This window comes from Trachemys scripta, chromosome 1 (assembly GCF_013100865.1).
Source record: "Trachemys scripta elegans isolate TJP31775 chromosome 1, CAS_Tse_1.0, whole genome shotgun sequence".
Taxonomy (NCBI): domain Eukaryota; kingdom Metazoa; phylum Chordata; order Testudines; family Emydidae; genus Trachemys; species Trachemys scripta.
The window spans coordinates 184,266,312-184,283,094 of record NC_048298.1 but is presented as its reverse complement, the minus strand read 5'-3'; the positions used below and the strand labels follow the sequence as shown (position 1 = coordinate 184,283,094).

General features: G+C 45.6%; 1 protein-coding gene across 1 annotated transcript in view; it reads right to left on the bottom strand.

Annotated features, from left to right (window-relative positions):
* The window catches only part of HUNK (hormonally up-regulated Neu-associated kinase), an 85,712-nt gene extending 74,661 nt beyond the window's left edge, over window positions 1-11,051 (bottom strand). The window contains exon 1 of the mRNA XM_034793649.1: window positions 10,638-11,051. Coding sequence (XP_034649540.1) covers window positions 10,638-10,895 — 258 coding nt within the window. The 5' untranslated portion in view covers window positions 10,896-11,051. The remainder of the gene's footprint in view (window positions 1-10,637) is intronic.
* Window positions 11,052-16,783: the final 5,732 nt, after the last annotated feature.

Below are 16,783 nucleotides of genomic sequence, written 5' to 3'. Positions count from 1 at the left end.
AAGGGTTAGAAAAAAACAACAGTAAAATACACTTTCTAATGGCTAAGACCTAACTTAACAAGCTACAGTCTTTGTAAAAGCTGGTTTCCTCAGCAATCTTCCTTTTCCAGCAATGGCTGACTAGCTTTTGATCAGGAGCCCCACAAGGATTCCCAAGGCACTAGTTTTCCATGTCCCTCAGGTAAAGGATAACTTAGGGGAGGGTCACTCCCCCTCTTTTTATAGTCCCGTAAACCTTTGAAATACATTCTTCTGAAATGTATCCCCAGATAAAGTTCCTTTCCCCGGATGGGTGTGGATGCCATGCTGTCTGGTGTAGACTCCATGCTGTGTTCTCCCCTGCTGGTGAGCTGGGGTACACTAAGCCAGTCAGGCCAGCTGATAATCACTGCCAGAAACCAGGGAGGCAGTTGCTTCCTGATACACAGATGCTGTTAGGGTCACAATGGGGAAAATAACATATTTTTTCCTAGCCCTGTTCTCACGAAACAGCTGAATCATTTTGTTGGTCATGTTGGTCAGGGGTGTGAAAAAAAACATGTCAACATGGTTCTTGTAATGGGAAATTATGCCTCACCAACCTGTTAGAATTCTTTAAGGAGGTCAACAAATATGTGGACAAGGATGATCCAGTTGAATTAGTGTACCTGGACTTTCAGAAAGCAAAAGTAAGCTGTCATGGAATAAGAAGGAAAGTCCTCTTGGATCAGTAACTGGTTAAAAGATAGGAAACAAAGATACGAATAAATGGTCAGTTTTCACAGCAGAGAGGTGTAAACAGCAGGGTCCCCCAAAGATCTGCACTAGGACCTGTACTGCATGACATATTCATAAATGAAAAAGGGGATGAACAGTGAACTGGCAAAATTTGCAGATGATATAAAATTACTCAAGATAATTAAGTCCAAAGCTGACTGACAAGAGTTGCAAAGGGATCTCACAAAACTGGGTATGAAAATGCAGATAAAATTCAATATTGGTAAGTGCAAAGTAATGCACATTGGAAAACATAATCCCAAATATAGATTCAAAATGTTGGGGTCTAAATTAGTTGTTACCACTCAAGAAAGAGATCTTGGGGTCATCGTGGATTGTTCTCTGAAACCATCTGCTCAATATACAGCAGCAATCAAAAAAGCTAACAGAACATTAGGAACCATTAGGAACGGGATAGATAATAAGATGCAAAATATCATAATGCATTATATAAATCTATAGTACTCCCACATCTTGAATACTCTGTGCAGTTCTGGTTGCCCCATCTCAAAAAAGATATTTTAGAATTGGAAAAAGTATTGAGAAGGGCAACAAAAATGATTAGGGGTATGGAACAGCTTCCATATGAGGAGAGATTAAAAAGATTTAACTATTAAACTTAGAAAAAGGATGACTAAGGGGCAATAAAATAAAGGTCTATAAAATCATGAACAGTGTAGAGAAAGTGAATAAGGAATTGTTATTTACCCCTTCAAATAACACAAGAATCAGGACTCACCCAATGAAATTAATAGGCAACAGGTTTAAAATAAATATAAGGGAGTAATTCTTCACACAATGCAGTCAACCTGTGGAAATAATTGCCAGGAGATATTGTGAAGGCCAAGGTGGGTTCAAAAAAGATACGTTCCTGAAGGATAGGTCCATCAATGGCTATTAGCCATGATGGTCAGGGATGCAACTCCATGCTCTGGATGTCCCTAAGCTGCTGACTACCAGAAGCATGGAGTGGACAATAGTAAATGGATCACTCAATAATTGCTCTGTTCTGTTCATTCCCTCTGAAGCATCTGACATCGGTCACTGTCAGAAGACAGGATACTGGGTTAGATGTACGACTGATCAGATCCAGTATGGTCATTCTTCTGTCTGTCTCGCCCAGAAAAACACTGGCTGCAATCTACAGCCTCTTCAAGCGTTTGCATATGGAACAGTAGGGTGGTGTTGGGGTAGGTAGGTAATATGAGAGAGATAGAGACTTACCCTCCTATATACTGAATCTCCCAACATTCTAAGTATCCCCACACACTTAAATGTAAATGGCTGTTAATATAGCAGCCTGTGTCTTTTCAGTCACAGTAAATTCTTGGCACATGATTGCCTGGGCTGGTCTAGAACAGCCACAGTGTAAATACCTCTCTGAGTGAATCTCATTTAGACTCTATGGAAGCCAAATAGCGCTTCTATGACTCAACACCTGCTGAGAAGATCTGGAGCTATACTATTCCCTATATGCCTATTTCAATCATTCATAAGCACTTCAAAAGGTAAAGCAGGCCATGAAGTTCAAAAGAGAATGTGCCTGCTACAGTAGTATGTAATTTTGTAAACTGTATGCAGAGCAATCTGTCATTGACAGATGACAGATTCTACAGGACCTGCTATGCAGGTGCTTTTTACAAATACTTGCTTCATTCAAGGAGTACCTGCTGAGGGTTAATAGGAATTTCCAGCTCTCTACAGAGTGCTTGTTCTTCCCACGTATCCCACCCTCGCATTTCCAGGATTCTAAAATACACAAGTTAGCACCTGTTTGCTACAAAAATGTATTCTAAAAACAGAACTTTCTGTGAAAAGGCCACCTCTAATATTAGTCATTTTACCTTTATGGCAGAACCTGGAAAACTATATTTTTAGTAGCTACTTCCCACTAAGTAGTTAGCATTGTCATGCAAAACACTTGATTACCAGGACCTAAAAATGCACCTTTTTAAGATCAACAATAACTCTAAAGAAACTGATAAATAGGTTTTTCAGTGGGTTAGGAATAAGCAACTCAATTTCTGCAACTACTTCTGTAGTGCCTAGACCTATCCCAGAATGAAATTAAATGTAATTTCAGTTCAAATTCCTTTATACAACCTTCAGCTCTAAAACATTCTCTAGCCCTAATATGTTGTCATTCTATGATTCGACACAGAGGCTTTCATATATTGTATTAGAGTACACAATAGATCATCCAGCCTCCTCAATCTACTGAAAGTACAAACAGACAGTCTCACTCAATTATATTCAAAGGGACATAGCCTCTTCTGTCTGCATTAATGCTATAAGGAATAATATCTTGTGAAATCTATTTCTGGCAAATTTTCATTGCTCAGTGGCTGGCCATTCTGAGTCTAAAGACACTGAGTTCGAGACTACCTGAGAAAATACCATGAGTGAGCCTCCTATCATTCATTGAATTACTGTATAGCTAACTCAACAAGGATTTCATCATCGCAATTTAAGAATAAAACAAAATTAGTGTGCTACTAAAAGAGAGACTGCTTCCTTAGAAGTAGCAAGAAAGATTGTCGGAACTGAGGAATCTTACAAATCAATCCTGTCCCCCAAAATTTTCAGATTGTAGGCTGTGATATTTTCATCTAAACAGCAATGGGAAAAAATAATCTGTTCAATATTCTCCTATACTCAGCCTAAATGCATTTAATTGCATCAAGCATAGCCAATCTTTTTTCAAGACCAGAAAGTAATCACATGCCTGTTATTATGGAAACCTTAAACCACAAAAAGAACAGTAAAAGGTTTGACCTAAAACCCTCAAAAAGGAAAGACATTCATAGCTAAAGCTGTAAAATCTAACCTTAATTCACCCTGTTGTGCCTAGGTATTTGCAAGAAGTACAGGATCAAATCCAGGTTATTTTACTCACAAGTGTAGTCCCATTAGTTTCCAGCAAGACTACTCTAGGGAGTAGGGTTACCGGGATTTGGCCCAACATACATCATATATCACAGGCTGTCTTAAGGTCCCTGAAACACCTACCAATGATGGGGTGAGGTAACAGCAGAGTTTTGGCATTCACTTTGTATTGCCTTGATCTTGTGCTATAACACAATGCATTGTAATGCATCTGAACCTAGTTGGGTCTTCATTAATCCAAAAATGTAATGCCTAAGTACATACATTTATGAAACAATAATATGTATTAACTCCTCCAGAGCGGTTAGGGTCTCCTGCATCATGCCTCTTTGGGTACCTTAATTTACTTGGAATTTTGAATTACTGTAATGGGCTCAGGTTGTGCCAATGCAGCCACCAAATATTAGCACTAAGGCTTCACATTTTTATGGCATTTTTATTGAAATTAAGTCAATGCCCTTGCTCAATAACTGCTTTACAAAACAAAATCAATTGTTAATTTATTTTTCCTTTTTCCAAAATATATGAAGGGCACTAATCAGCATCATGGAATCACAGGCCTGAAAAATGTCAGTTTAGAAAAATACAGAAACTACCATGATCCTGCAAACTGTTCCACATGAGAAGACCTTTATTCCAGCATGGAGCCTCTCTCAAGTCAGTGGGACTCCACCTGCAGGCACAAGTGTCTGCCCACACAGATCAGCTTACAGGTTTGAGCCCTAAATGATTTCTTTTTTAAATCTACCTGGGCTAAAAGGTGTTACACAACTGTCTTCTGGCCTAGTGAGAGCTGTGCACTACCAGGCAGCATACCTGGATTTTAGTCCAGACTCCAGACCAAGCTCAACATTCCCTCTTAACTGTACAACGAGACAAGTAAGATGTCACACCTAGTGAACATTTCTTGCAAAGCAATCAGAAATGCAATTTGGAGGGGCAAGGTGAAATCAATAAAGTAACTGTCATATAGAGGCTGGTCCTACATGCCTTAAAATAGCGCTCCGATTAACTTCAATGTGGCTTTGGCTGTCTGATCTGTGTAAGGAGTGCAGTATTGAACCCTTAGACATTTAGGGCAAGATTCTGGTACCCTTGTGTTGAGTAGTATGCTACTCCTCAACTTGCCCCACTGCAGTCATTGAGAATGCTCAAGGAACTACTCAATATAAGGCTGGCAGATTCCAGCCCTAAAAAATTAAGGCTTGATTAATGAGTAAATTAATCTGCCTCTTAGTATATTACCATGCAGGTGGGGAAGGACATTGACATAGCAACATAGAGAATTTTTCACTTGACCAGAGCTCAAAGAGCCGGGAACTACTTGTTAAGTAAAACTTCCCTTGTTACTGACCTGTGCACTGGTGTCATTTCCTTCCCACTTTTATTTCTCCTCCCCCAAGTGACTCTCTCTTCCAATTTCATTCATGGAGGTGCTTGCTCTAATCTCCTCCCCAAAACCCCACACACCAAGCAAAGGAGTCCAGGAAAGCAGATGTTTGTCTTCCCCACCTCATGCTGCAGTCAGGGCTCAGTTGCCTGTGCTGGACTCTTTGTAAGCTGGCTGGAGGCTACATCAGAAGTTCAGTAGAGGAGTATGTACAGGAGAGCTGCGTGTCCATCAGCTCCATGCAGGGGCTGAAGTTCAGGTCGGGGGTCATGCGTGCACCTGAAAGGGAACATTGTTGCAGCTTTTTGTTCCCAGGACAAACAGTAGATACTGTATGTGAAAACTGATCTGGCTAAAGTTAAACCTTTTGGGGGTTCAGAGAAGTTCACATCACTATCATTATTATTTATTATTTTATTATTTCCATGCACTCCTGCTCTTCCTTAGTTTCAGCCAGAAATAAAAGTGGAGATGCCAAATATCATAACAATTTCCCCTGTACTTCCAACTCCAGTATTCCAAAATGTACTCACATTCTCACCAAAACATTCCGATTATTCAGGCAAAGAGGTTCGCGTGAGTTTTGAATAACAACTTAGAGGCTTACTTGACACAAGCCAGCCAGGGCTTGGAATGCCAGGGAGGTGGAATGCTCAGCCTCTAAAGAAAGATGGATGCCTTGAACACTCAACATCAATGCTTCTGTCCAATCTGAGGGCAACGCTGACAGGCTCAGAAGTAAGTCACATCTAGTTCTTCACTGTATGAAAGATGCAGGTCCCAGAAAACAACTTGGGGTCTCAAGGTTGGGGGCCCTGACAGGTGTAAAGAAAGGAAAAACTGAGAGGCCACTGATAGCTCTGAGAAGAGCAGGGAGGATTTGATAGGGAGGGTGTGATAGAATGTATTTGGAACCTCAGGGGTTAGGGCAGAACCCTTCTGAGATAACAACATCCCACTCCAAGCTGGTCTCTACCACCACCCCATCTCCCTATGTAGTGGTTTATCCAGGAGAGCAGGAATAAAACAAGGGGGTTTGTTGGGAAGGTGGGCCTTTTAACCAGTAATTAGAAGCTACAGGCCTGACCCTGTGCCTTCTGAAGTCAGCAATGAAAACTTCCAATGAATTCCATGGTGCAGGATCAGCCCATCTATGACTTGCTGACTTGACTTGGGGAGCTCAGGAAGAAAGCAACTTGCCTGTCCACAAATAAGGACGCTAGCCCACGTAACTGAGAAAGGTGTTTCTCCAACACTTTCACTGTTTGTTTCTTTTGTTATAATTGCGGTTATTCAAGACAATGAAGAAACTATGAGTCTGGAAACTGAGACAGAAAGGCCAGTGGTGGGTCTCTTTTGTTTTTGTTGTTGTTGTTGTTAGCAGACTAAAGTAAATGTAGCAATCCAGAAAAGGGGAGGTGGGAAGGACATGCATGTGTAGGTGTCTTTTATCAGCCAGAGAATTAGATGTATTTGTTACTGAGGAGAAACATGAGGTTGGTAACAGAAGAGAGCAGGGAAGAAATTTTTTTTTGCACTCCTATAACATAATAATCACTAACCCTATTTTTGTTGCCTTGGTGAGTTTCAGGGCAAGTGTCATGTTAAATTTCAGCCCATAACAAATTTCTTCTACAACTGGAGTTAAAAACTTGAGCACAGGAATTTATAATGGAAATTATGACAATCTTAACGATAGCTGCATTTACAGCGCCACTATAATTAGAGTACATTATACTCTTGTCATTTGCTTACCGTGATCTGACTGGTTAAAATAAGCTGTCAAACTCACTCTGAACAACTGAAGAGAACTCTTTTTAGGATTTTTTAACCCATTTTATTATTATTTGTATTTGTTTGCATTACAGTAGCACTAAGAGGTACCAATGCAGGTTGGGGCCCCATTGCGCGAGGCACCAGACACAGTAAAACAGCCTTTGCCCCAAAAGAGCATACAATCTCAATAGACAAATCAAAGGATAGGAAGTGAAAAAGAGGCTTACTGAGAAGAAGTGACTTGCCCCAGCCACCCAGTAGCAATGCTGGAACTAGAACCCAAGTCTCCTGAATCCCCATGTAGTATGTTTGCACTAGTTCTACAATCTATTTACCATTATGGGCCGCATATGCAGCTCTTTGTGTGTTATGGGGGGGGGGGGGAGACACAGCCACACAACATATATACTACCTGTATGGCCCTGGGGATGTCACATGGGTCACAGCTGTGTGCTGATTGGGCCGCGGGTTGATAACCACTGCACTAGACCACTTTGTCTCCAAAGTAAGCCTCCATTTTTGTTACTCAACTATATTTCCATAGTAATTGTAAAAATTAAAAAGATTTTAAAAGGCTTATGTGAAAACCTTCCTTGGAGAGAAGTTTCAGGTCAATGTGGGACACTGACATTAGTAATTTTTCATCACTTGTTGCACATAAGTAGGAAGGCCAGATTATCTCAAAATTAATAGTTTTTCATTAGCTAGAAGGTGCTCCCTTTTTTGTTTTTTGCCACCATATCCATTTTATCCGGACACATTTTATGCAAAAGCCCAATACACCCATGATGTATAATTTCTTTGGTTTCACAGAGTTACACCAGGAATGAACTTAGCTCAATAGGTCTAATGAGGTTTTAGTAATCACAAAGTGTCCTGCATTAGACAAGTCTGGTTGTTCTCCATTGACAAACTGGCTAGAAAAAGGCACAGACTTATGGGCTCAAACAAGGGCGGACTAATTGTATTGCTCTTTGTCAACAAGCTGGTTTTCCTCCAATGCTCCTAATACTGACAAACCAAGTAGTTACTATTCTTAATAATATTAGTGACCTCATTTTTGATTGCTGTAGGAACTATAAGTGGAAAAAGTACAGAGAAGGGCAACAAAAATTATTCAGTGTATAGAACTGCTTCCAAAAGACTGGGACTGTTCAGCTTGAAAAAGAGATGAATGAGGGGGGACATGATAGAGGTCTATAAAATCATGAATGGTGTGGAGAAAATGAACAAGGAAGTTTATCCCTCCACATAACCCAAGAACCAGGGCTCACCCAATGAAATTAGTAGGCAACAGCTTTAAAAACAAACAAAAGGAAGTACTTCTTCACACAACACACAGTCAACTTGTAGAACTCATTGTCAGAGAATGTTGCGAAGACCAAAAGTATAACTGGGTTCAAAAAATAATTAGATAAGTTCCTGGAGTATAGGTCCACCAATAGCTATTAGCTAGGATAGCCAGGGACCCAACCCCCTGCTCTGGGTATTCTTAAACCTCGGCCTGCCAAAAAGTGAGACTGGATGACAGGGGATGGATCACTCATTAATTGCCCTGTTCTGTTCATTCCCTCTGAAGCATGACACCAGCCACTATCAGAAGACAGAATACTGAGCTACATGGACAGACCCAGCATGGCCATTCTTATACTAAAAGATTTTGTATAAGATAGTAATAAACAAACAAAAGTGAGTCTCCATAAGATGACTTCATCTCTTACTAATGTCCTCTAAAAACTAAACTATGTGCTACACCTTCCAGCGTGTGACAAGGTCAACAACTTCTAATCATAAACACAGTCAACCCAAAAAAAAACTAGCTCTCATTTCAATAAGAAAATAGTATCTGTCTGGCTTGTAGACATACCAGATTACACATAGTGAACAATATTGCAACAGTTTAAGAGGCTGTGTTCTTTACCACAATGTTTAAAGCATATTTGTAACTAAAAGCAAAAGGTGAAGATAGAAAATTGAATAGTCTATATTGTATTATAGTGATTAAGACGTTTTAAGAAAAAAACAAAATCTATAATTATCAATAATCTTAGTTTATTGACAGACTGAAAATACTATTTTTGTGTTGAATGTTTAGTCAGTCAAACTAGTCATAAAGTTCAGTATACTATCAATTCAGATATTTTCTTTTTACTGTCATATAGAACCATGTTAATTTTTTCTTAGGCATAAAATGTTATCTATCAATGGAAGTGACCCTCAAAAACCCCATGATTTTTTATTTTGCACCTCTGGGTGCTGGATTAATAGCCCTCTTGCGGACACAAGTACCCATCTATCTAAATAGTAGAGCACAGGCATAATGCCCAGCCAATGAGCCTCAATCCAGTTAGAGGGACTACTGCTAGCAAAAAGGACAGTTTAATCAATTGCTGTCCTTCCAATCACAGATAACATTCAGTCCTAGTGGGAGCATCTCTCTGCTCAGATTGCCAGCAACGATACCAATTGGGATGGGGGGGAAGGGGTGGTGTGGCAGACCCTTATCTGCTCCCTGCGGAACTGAGAATACCAAACTCATTTCACATAGGCAACCAAATCCCAGGAACCCACTTAGGAACAAATGCAATCTGCAAGAGAGCTGTCCACAACATGCCAGCAACAAGGAGGGGAATGTCGCCTCAGTTCGCCCTTAAATAAGCAGAGTTGACCCAAAACTCAAATGAAAAAGTGCATTCTCTTTGTGAGTGGCGAGCAGGAAAGCTGTTCTCAAAGTGTGGAGGGAAGCTGTCCATGGGCGAGATGGGCGGGGGGGGGAGTGAGAGGAGGAGAACTTAAACACACATACAGTAATACTGCGGTATCACAACTGTAAATGGGAGCCTTTGGGGCCATAACTGTAGGGACACCGCAATATTTATTGCCAGAAGAAGGACTGGTTTAAGAGGGATCTGTTGGGGGGGTGGGGGGGGAACTGCCCCTTCTAGTAAATCTGCGGGGAATGGAGGAGCCCTAGCCCTTTGAGCACATTGAAGGAAATGGGAGTGGGGAGTTGCCCTCGGGAGTCGACCGGGGGGGGGGGGCACAGAAGGGGGCGGTGCCTGGGGCCGGGGGGGGGGGGGGGGGGGAGGGACAGTGTGGGAAGCTGCCCCTGTGGCTGGGATGGGGTGGACAGCGGTGAGTTGCCCCGTGGTGGTGGTGCACAGTGGTGAGCTGCCCAGCGGTTAGGGTGAGTGTGGTGGATGGATAGTGGGGAGCTGCCTCCGGGATCGGCGTGCATGGCGGGGCGGGGGGAACTTCCCCTCGGGGAGCGGGGTCGGCGTGCATGGTGGGGGGGGAGTTGCCCCTGGCAGCAAAGTCGGGATGCACGGGGGAGCTGCCCCCCCGGGGAGTGGGCTCGGGGGTGCATAGTAGGGGAGCTCACCCAGGGATCGGGGTGCATGGCGGGGGGGGGAGTTGCCCCCCGGGGACCGGGGTCGGGGTGCATGGTGGGAGGGGGAGCTGCCCCTGGCAGCAAGTTCGTGGTGCACGGGGGAGCTGCTCCCCGGGGAGCGGGGTCGGGATGCATGGGGGGGAGCGGGATGCATGGGGGGAACGGGGTGCATGGGGAGAACTTCCCCCAGGGGAGCGGGGTGCATGGTGGGGGGGAACTGCCCCCCGGGGAGCGGGGTCGGGGTGCATGGGGGGGAGCGGGATGCATGGGGGGAACGGGGTGCATGGGGAGAACTTCCCCCAGGGGAGCGGGGTGCACGGTGGGGGGGAGCTGCCCCCCCGGGGGGGGGGGCGGGGGGCGCCGGGGGGGAGCGGCGGGGGCTGGGCAGGATAGCTAGCGGGAGGGAAGCTGGCGGGGTGGGTGCGGGGAGGTCGGTACCTTCTCGCCGGTCACCACGTGCAGCCCCTCCCGCACTTTGGCGAAGGACCCCTCTCCCAGCTTCCTGCCGATCAGGTAGTTGCCGACGCGCTTGGTGTGCTGGAAATCGCGGAGCCGCTCCCGCGCGCCCGCTGCGCTGACCCAGGCGGCCAGGAAACTTCCCTCCGAGCCCAGGGGCGGCTTCCGCGGCTCCCCGCCATCGCCGAAGCCCGCCGCCGGCGGCTCGCTCAGCAGCCCGTCGCCCGCAGCCGCCGGCATCCTCCTGCCCCGCTTCTGCCCCGTCCGCCGCTGCTGCTGCTACTGCTGCTGCCGCCGGGCGCCTTCACTGGGCATCGGGGCAAGTCCCGCCTCTGCAGGGTCCCCCCGTGGCCAGCGGCTCTGGGCGCCCGCTCCCAGCTCTGCAAGCCCCGCGGAGAGGCTGCAGCCAGGCGCTCGCCTCCCGAGCGCACGTGGGGCTGGGGGCTGGGGGGCGCTGCTCAGGCGCCTTCTGGAGGCAAGGAGAAAAGTTCCTCCGACCAGCCGCGGGCTAGATTGGGGGGGAGGTGGGGCGGCCGCTCCAGCACGATCCTCTCCGGAGAGCGCCGGCAACAATGCAGTGTGCAGCCAGCCTAGCAACTACTGAAGGCGAGCGAGCAATGCTGGCACACAGCGCATCACGTTGAGGAGCAAGCGAGAGCCAGCTCCCGCAGATCAATTGTCTCCAGTCCCCGTGCAATCCGGTTTCCCTATTGGGTCTGTTTCTCTTTACCCCTCCCCTCTCTCTGTGTGTGTCTGTCTCCTTCGCTCTCCTGGACTGTGCAGAGAGAGGTGTTTTCTCTTTGCTTGAGGCGCCCTCTCGGATGGGGGAGGGAGGGGAAAAGCCTCATTCCGTTTGAATGTGCAGTAATTTAATCCGATCACACGCGGCGGGAACAGATGTGATCTAAACTCAGCACAGCAGCCTGAACATTTTCAAACGCTGGTCGCCCCTCCTTCCCCCTCTGCTAGTGCACGGCTCTCAAAACAGAACACCCCAAAAACCCTCTCCCAGAGAGAAAAGCCACCTGAAATTCATGACGGTGCACCTCTCTGTATATAATTAGACTGCAAATCCCAGCTCCCAGCCAGATACAGCCATTCTACGTGGTGCTTTTTCTGGACATGTATGCGTGTGGTTTTATTTTCTCATGTTTTATTCTTGCTGGAGAATATTTTTATGCTGCGCCGCTTTCCCCACCTTTCTGCTTGTGAACACTTCAGGTGTGTGTTTTTTCACTCCCTTTGTTGGTGGAATGTGCTCCGGAGCTGAGATCGTGACAGCTCTGCTAGTGAGTGCATGAATACTTCCCCCCCCCCCCCCACGTTGTTAATAAATCCAGAGAGTGCCAATGCAGTTCCTATGCAGCTTTTCGAGTACCACCCTTTTGCTTCAGTTCAAATTATCACTTTATTTACAAGTGGGTTCTACATTTTTAAGTTCTCTACCCTGATTTTGTTTTTACCGATTAATTCCAAGTTGCATTTTACAACATAACTTTATTTGGTATAGCTTCTTTGTTATAAACTGTATCCCCCTTAGTGGAGTGTGGAGCAAGGGCAATCCTTTCTGTGCAGATCTTCCTCATTTCAGGCAAAGGGAGAAGAAATCAGACCCTTCCATTCTCCTCCCCTTCCCTCTTTTGTACACAGTATGTGCAGGTATTTATAGTGTCAACCAGGGACATATACAAGGGAGGATAATAAAATCTAGAGATTTAAAAGACCTATTGGATCATGAATGCACTGAGGTCCTGATCCTAAAGCTAATCACCCCTCAACTTACACTGAACTCCCTGGGAGTTGAGGACATTCAGTATCTCACTCAGGTATTGAATTCCTGTGTATACATAAAGTAGGATTACCATACGTCCGGATTTTCCCGGACATGTCCAGCTTTTTGGTCCTCAAATCCCCGTCCGGGAGGAATTTCCAAAAAGCCGAACATGTTCTGGAAAATAGGGAGGCATGGTAAGGGGACCGCCTCCTTCCCGGGGTTCAACTTTCCCGGCTCCCGCCGCTCTCCCCAGCGCAGCAGCAGCTGGAGCCCGGGAGGAGGCGGCTGCAAGCTGGGATGCCGCTGGCCAGCGCCGCTCAGCCAGGGCCGGGGCCGGGCCAGAGCGGCTCGGCCAGGACCGGTGGGGCTGGGGGTGCTCGGCTGCTGGCCGGCGGCCAGAACCGGGGCCCGAGCTGAGCTGGGCCAGAGCGACCAGGGCTGGGGGTGCTCGGCCGCCAACCGGCGCCACTCGACCAGTGCTGCTCGGCCAGGGCCGGGGGTGCTCGGCCGCTGGCTGGAACCGGGGCCCGAGCCGAGCCAGAGCGACCGGGGCTGGGGGTGCTTGGCCGCTAGCCGGCAGCCGGAACCAGGGCCCAAGCCGAGCCGGAGCGACTGGGGCTAAGGGTGCTTGGCCGGCGTCCCAGGGCCTGAGCCGGGCCGGAACCGCCGGGGCCAGAGCCTCTTGGCTGGCCACCGGAGGGAGCCGCTCGGCCCGGGGACTGGACTGGGTCGCGTCTCCTCGTGCCCCCCCCACAGCCCCAGCTTACCTGCTGCCTACCTGTTTCAGGCTTCCTGCGAACATTTGATTAGCGTGAAGCAGGGGAGGGGGAGGAACAGGGGGTGGAGACTTTGGGGAAGGGGCGGAGTTGGGGCAGGGGCGGGGCCCCTTGGAGTGTCCTCTTTTTCAGGGGATCCAATATGGTAACCCTACATAAAAGCCCTTCCTGAGCTGGCCCAGAAGGCCATTGACCTCTTCTCATTTAAATTCCTACCTAACCCCTCCCTGTACCATGACACCCACAAGAAATCAAAGGTGTTTCTCTTTATTTACACTTAAAAAATCAAAATAATTTTGCTCCACCATGTACACTAACCTTTGCTAAGTAACTGAATAATCCTTTTGCTGTTACCACAGTGCTTCCTCCAGTCCATTTACACCCTGCTGTTTTGCTGCCCCCTACATTGTGTTATGTGTCTGAAACTGATCTGTAAGCTCTTTGCCTCAGAATACAAATAAGAAACTGCCCCAATTTAGCATACTATTAGAGACTGTGAAATAATGAATACTGAGAAAACTCTTCCCCCTCTATGTGCAGGCTAGAGACATTCCCCAATAGGGGTTACATCAGATATTATTATATTATTGGTAAAAAGGTCAGTTTTCAGATGAGATTTCAAATTAGATGGAAAATTAATGAGGGGAAATATGGGCAGGAACTGAACAGAAGGGTCTAACACCAATAGAGCTTATTTTGATAGTTTCCTTTTGGTTTTAAAAGATACACACATCCCATGCTCTGGATACATTTACAGTATTATAATATACCCGGACAGAAAATAACAACCAAATTACCCACCAACTCTCAGGTCCTACCCCTTTTCCAGAACTATATCTTCCCCTTAAGGAAAAGTCTGGGAGAACAAATGGCTCTTTCAGCTTGTCCTGAAGTTTAACACTTTCAAGCTCTGGCATGCCGAACCAGGGAACAAATTCCACTGCTGATGATATCTCACCAAGATTGGCCTGCTCATGCCCCCTTTCAGTTAAACCAAGAGAGACCATATCTTGAATGCAGCTGGTTAGCTCAACTGTGGTGGTATGAAACGGGAGAGAGTCTATGTGACAGTCCACAGAAGGTGACAGTGCAAGATGAGAAGAAGGAGCAGAGAGCGAGTAGAGAGAAAGATAAAGTCCATGGAACAGGTAACAGCAAGTTCATGGAAGGTTTTAAAAACAAGGATTGATATTCTCTGACCATGCAAATAATCTGGCCCTGACCAACTTTCCACACTTCAAACAAATCCCCACCACTACCAGTTCCTCCCGACTCTAGCAAATCACTTGTAGCTGATAAACTCTCCCCTCCCCCTCCAAAGCTATACCCTTCAGATGCAAGTGTTGTAGCTATTCTCTGACTTGGAGCAGAAACTGGGAAGGCTTCAGGACCATCCTCTTCACTCACACCAGAAGTGTTAAGCCCTGCTTGCTCCACCATTAAGAAGAGACTGTCAGGAGGAGGGACACCTTCCGTGACTGACACCAGGTCTACCCTAGAAACTTTCGGAACATGTCAGGAGTACAGCTGACCAAATAACAGATTCTTTTAGTTTGCTGGCAGTTCTGAAAAATCTAAAAAAATTTGTTCCATTTGGGTCATATCAAAACCTTTCTGAATTTTCAGCAAATTGAAATATCAGAAAATTTTCATTTTGGGTCAGACAAAACATTTTGTTTCAGGCATTTTTAACATAGGCAAAGGCAACGAACGACTACACACACAGAATTGGAAGAGGATGAAGAACCTCCCTCCTAACTTCTAGCCCAGTGGCTAGAGTACTCACCTGAGTTGTCACCGACCCAAGCTAGAGCAGGAAGTAAAATCTAGATTTTACCACTACCAAGTGAATACTCTTACTACCAGGCTAGAGGGTATTCCAGAGTGAGACTCGCTCAGTCTCTCTTGTGGCAGCTGTTCCACTTGAATAGTGGAGCAGTCATTGGGTCAGAAACAGGTAATAGCCAGGTGTTTAGAGCACTTACCTGGAAAGGTGAAGACCTGTGCCCTGCTCTGGAGTGGGGATTTGAACCTGGGTCTACATCCCAGGTGAGTGCCCAAACCACTAAGCTAAAGATAACAAGGGTGGAACCTCTCCTTCCTCCTCAGTTTTGTAAATGGACCTAAATCCCCTTGTGACTACAGCCTAGAAAATCAAAAAATATAGCTCTGGAAATGCATCAACATTTCTGAAATTTTTTTTGTTTTGATTGAAACAATTTGCCAAAATCAACAAGAAATTGCAAAATGTTTCAGTTGACCTAAATCTGCATTTGTTGGCAAAAAAGGTTGCAGCCAAAAAATTTCACCCAGGTTTAGTCAGGAGTTCAACAGGTGGGACACTCATCTGGCCATTGGGACATACTTTGAGGGAGGGGCATATATTACTGTGTTTGTACATACAAAGATACATGTCAGCTAACACAAATGTAGTTTTGGTAACTGTGAACAGAGAGTTCGATAGATGTTAAGTCTATAGTCATTTAAACTTTCAAAAATATTTTTTTAAATGGATGTTGCAGAGACCATCTGAGGGTGAGGAGAGGAACCCTGAAAGAGCCTGGTGACTATTTTTAAATTTTACTAAACTTGGGGTCTAAATAGCTTGACAGTATCTTTTTTAAACAGGCAAGCCTCTCACCTCTCTCTGGTTTTTATCCTATCCAGCTGTGCTCATCAGGGTGCAGTCTGGATGGAAGGGGATTGCTGGGATCAAAGGCTACATTTATTTCTGTCAGTGCTTTAATTTAAATTTAACTCCTGTGTGCTTCAATCTGAGCTGTAGTTGTCCTAGGTAATGACATTTTCTGACTAACTGTTGAAATTATTAATGAATTAAAGGTACCAGCCTAGTTACAGGTTGAAAAAGCTGTTATGACCAGCTACTAAAAATAAGTAAGAGCCAGATTTCTTCCCACAAATGCAAAGAAATTCAAAGTTGTTTTGTCTTTCACTAATTTCATTGTTCTAAAATATTGCAGTTTCAATCAGTGCTATGAGATCTTTATAATAGCTAGGAACAATTGGGTCATTTAGGAAATGCATGGGTCAGAGCAGACCCCTCTGCAGGGTCAAACCCCATGGGAGCCTTAGCACAAAGTTTAATCATTAACCTCTTAGCTACTTCATTTTGCTACACTTGTAAAAGCAGCATTCTAAGCACTTTTACCCAGCGGTTGAAACAGTAGAGTGGATGCTGGGATGCCTAGATTCTATTCCCAACTCAGCCACTAGGTCTTTCTACGACTTTGGCTAAGATATGTAGCCTTTCTATGCCTCAGGGTATGTCTACACTGCAATATAATCACAGGCTCAGACACAGGCTTGAGCCCAGACCCTCCTTTCTGTCTACACAGAGCTCTGTATGACTTAGACCCAGTCCCCAACACCCCGCAGGATGGGTGGGTTCAAGCATGCGTCCTGCTAGGATTTGGGCCCAAACTCCATTATTTTGCAGCGTGGATGCAGTTCGGGCCTATGCCCCCTGGACTCGGGCCCTAAGAGTCTGCCAATGCTATCCCACAATCCTACTGATGGTGTTGTTTGTCCTCTCTATTGCAAGAGTAGTCAATCAACTC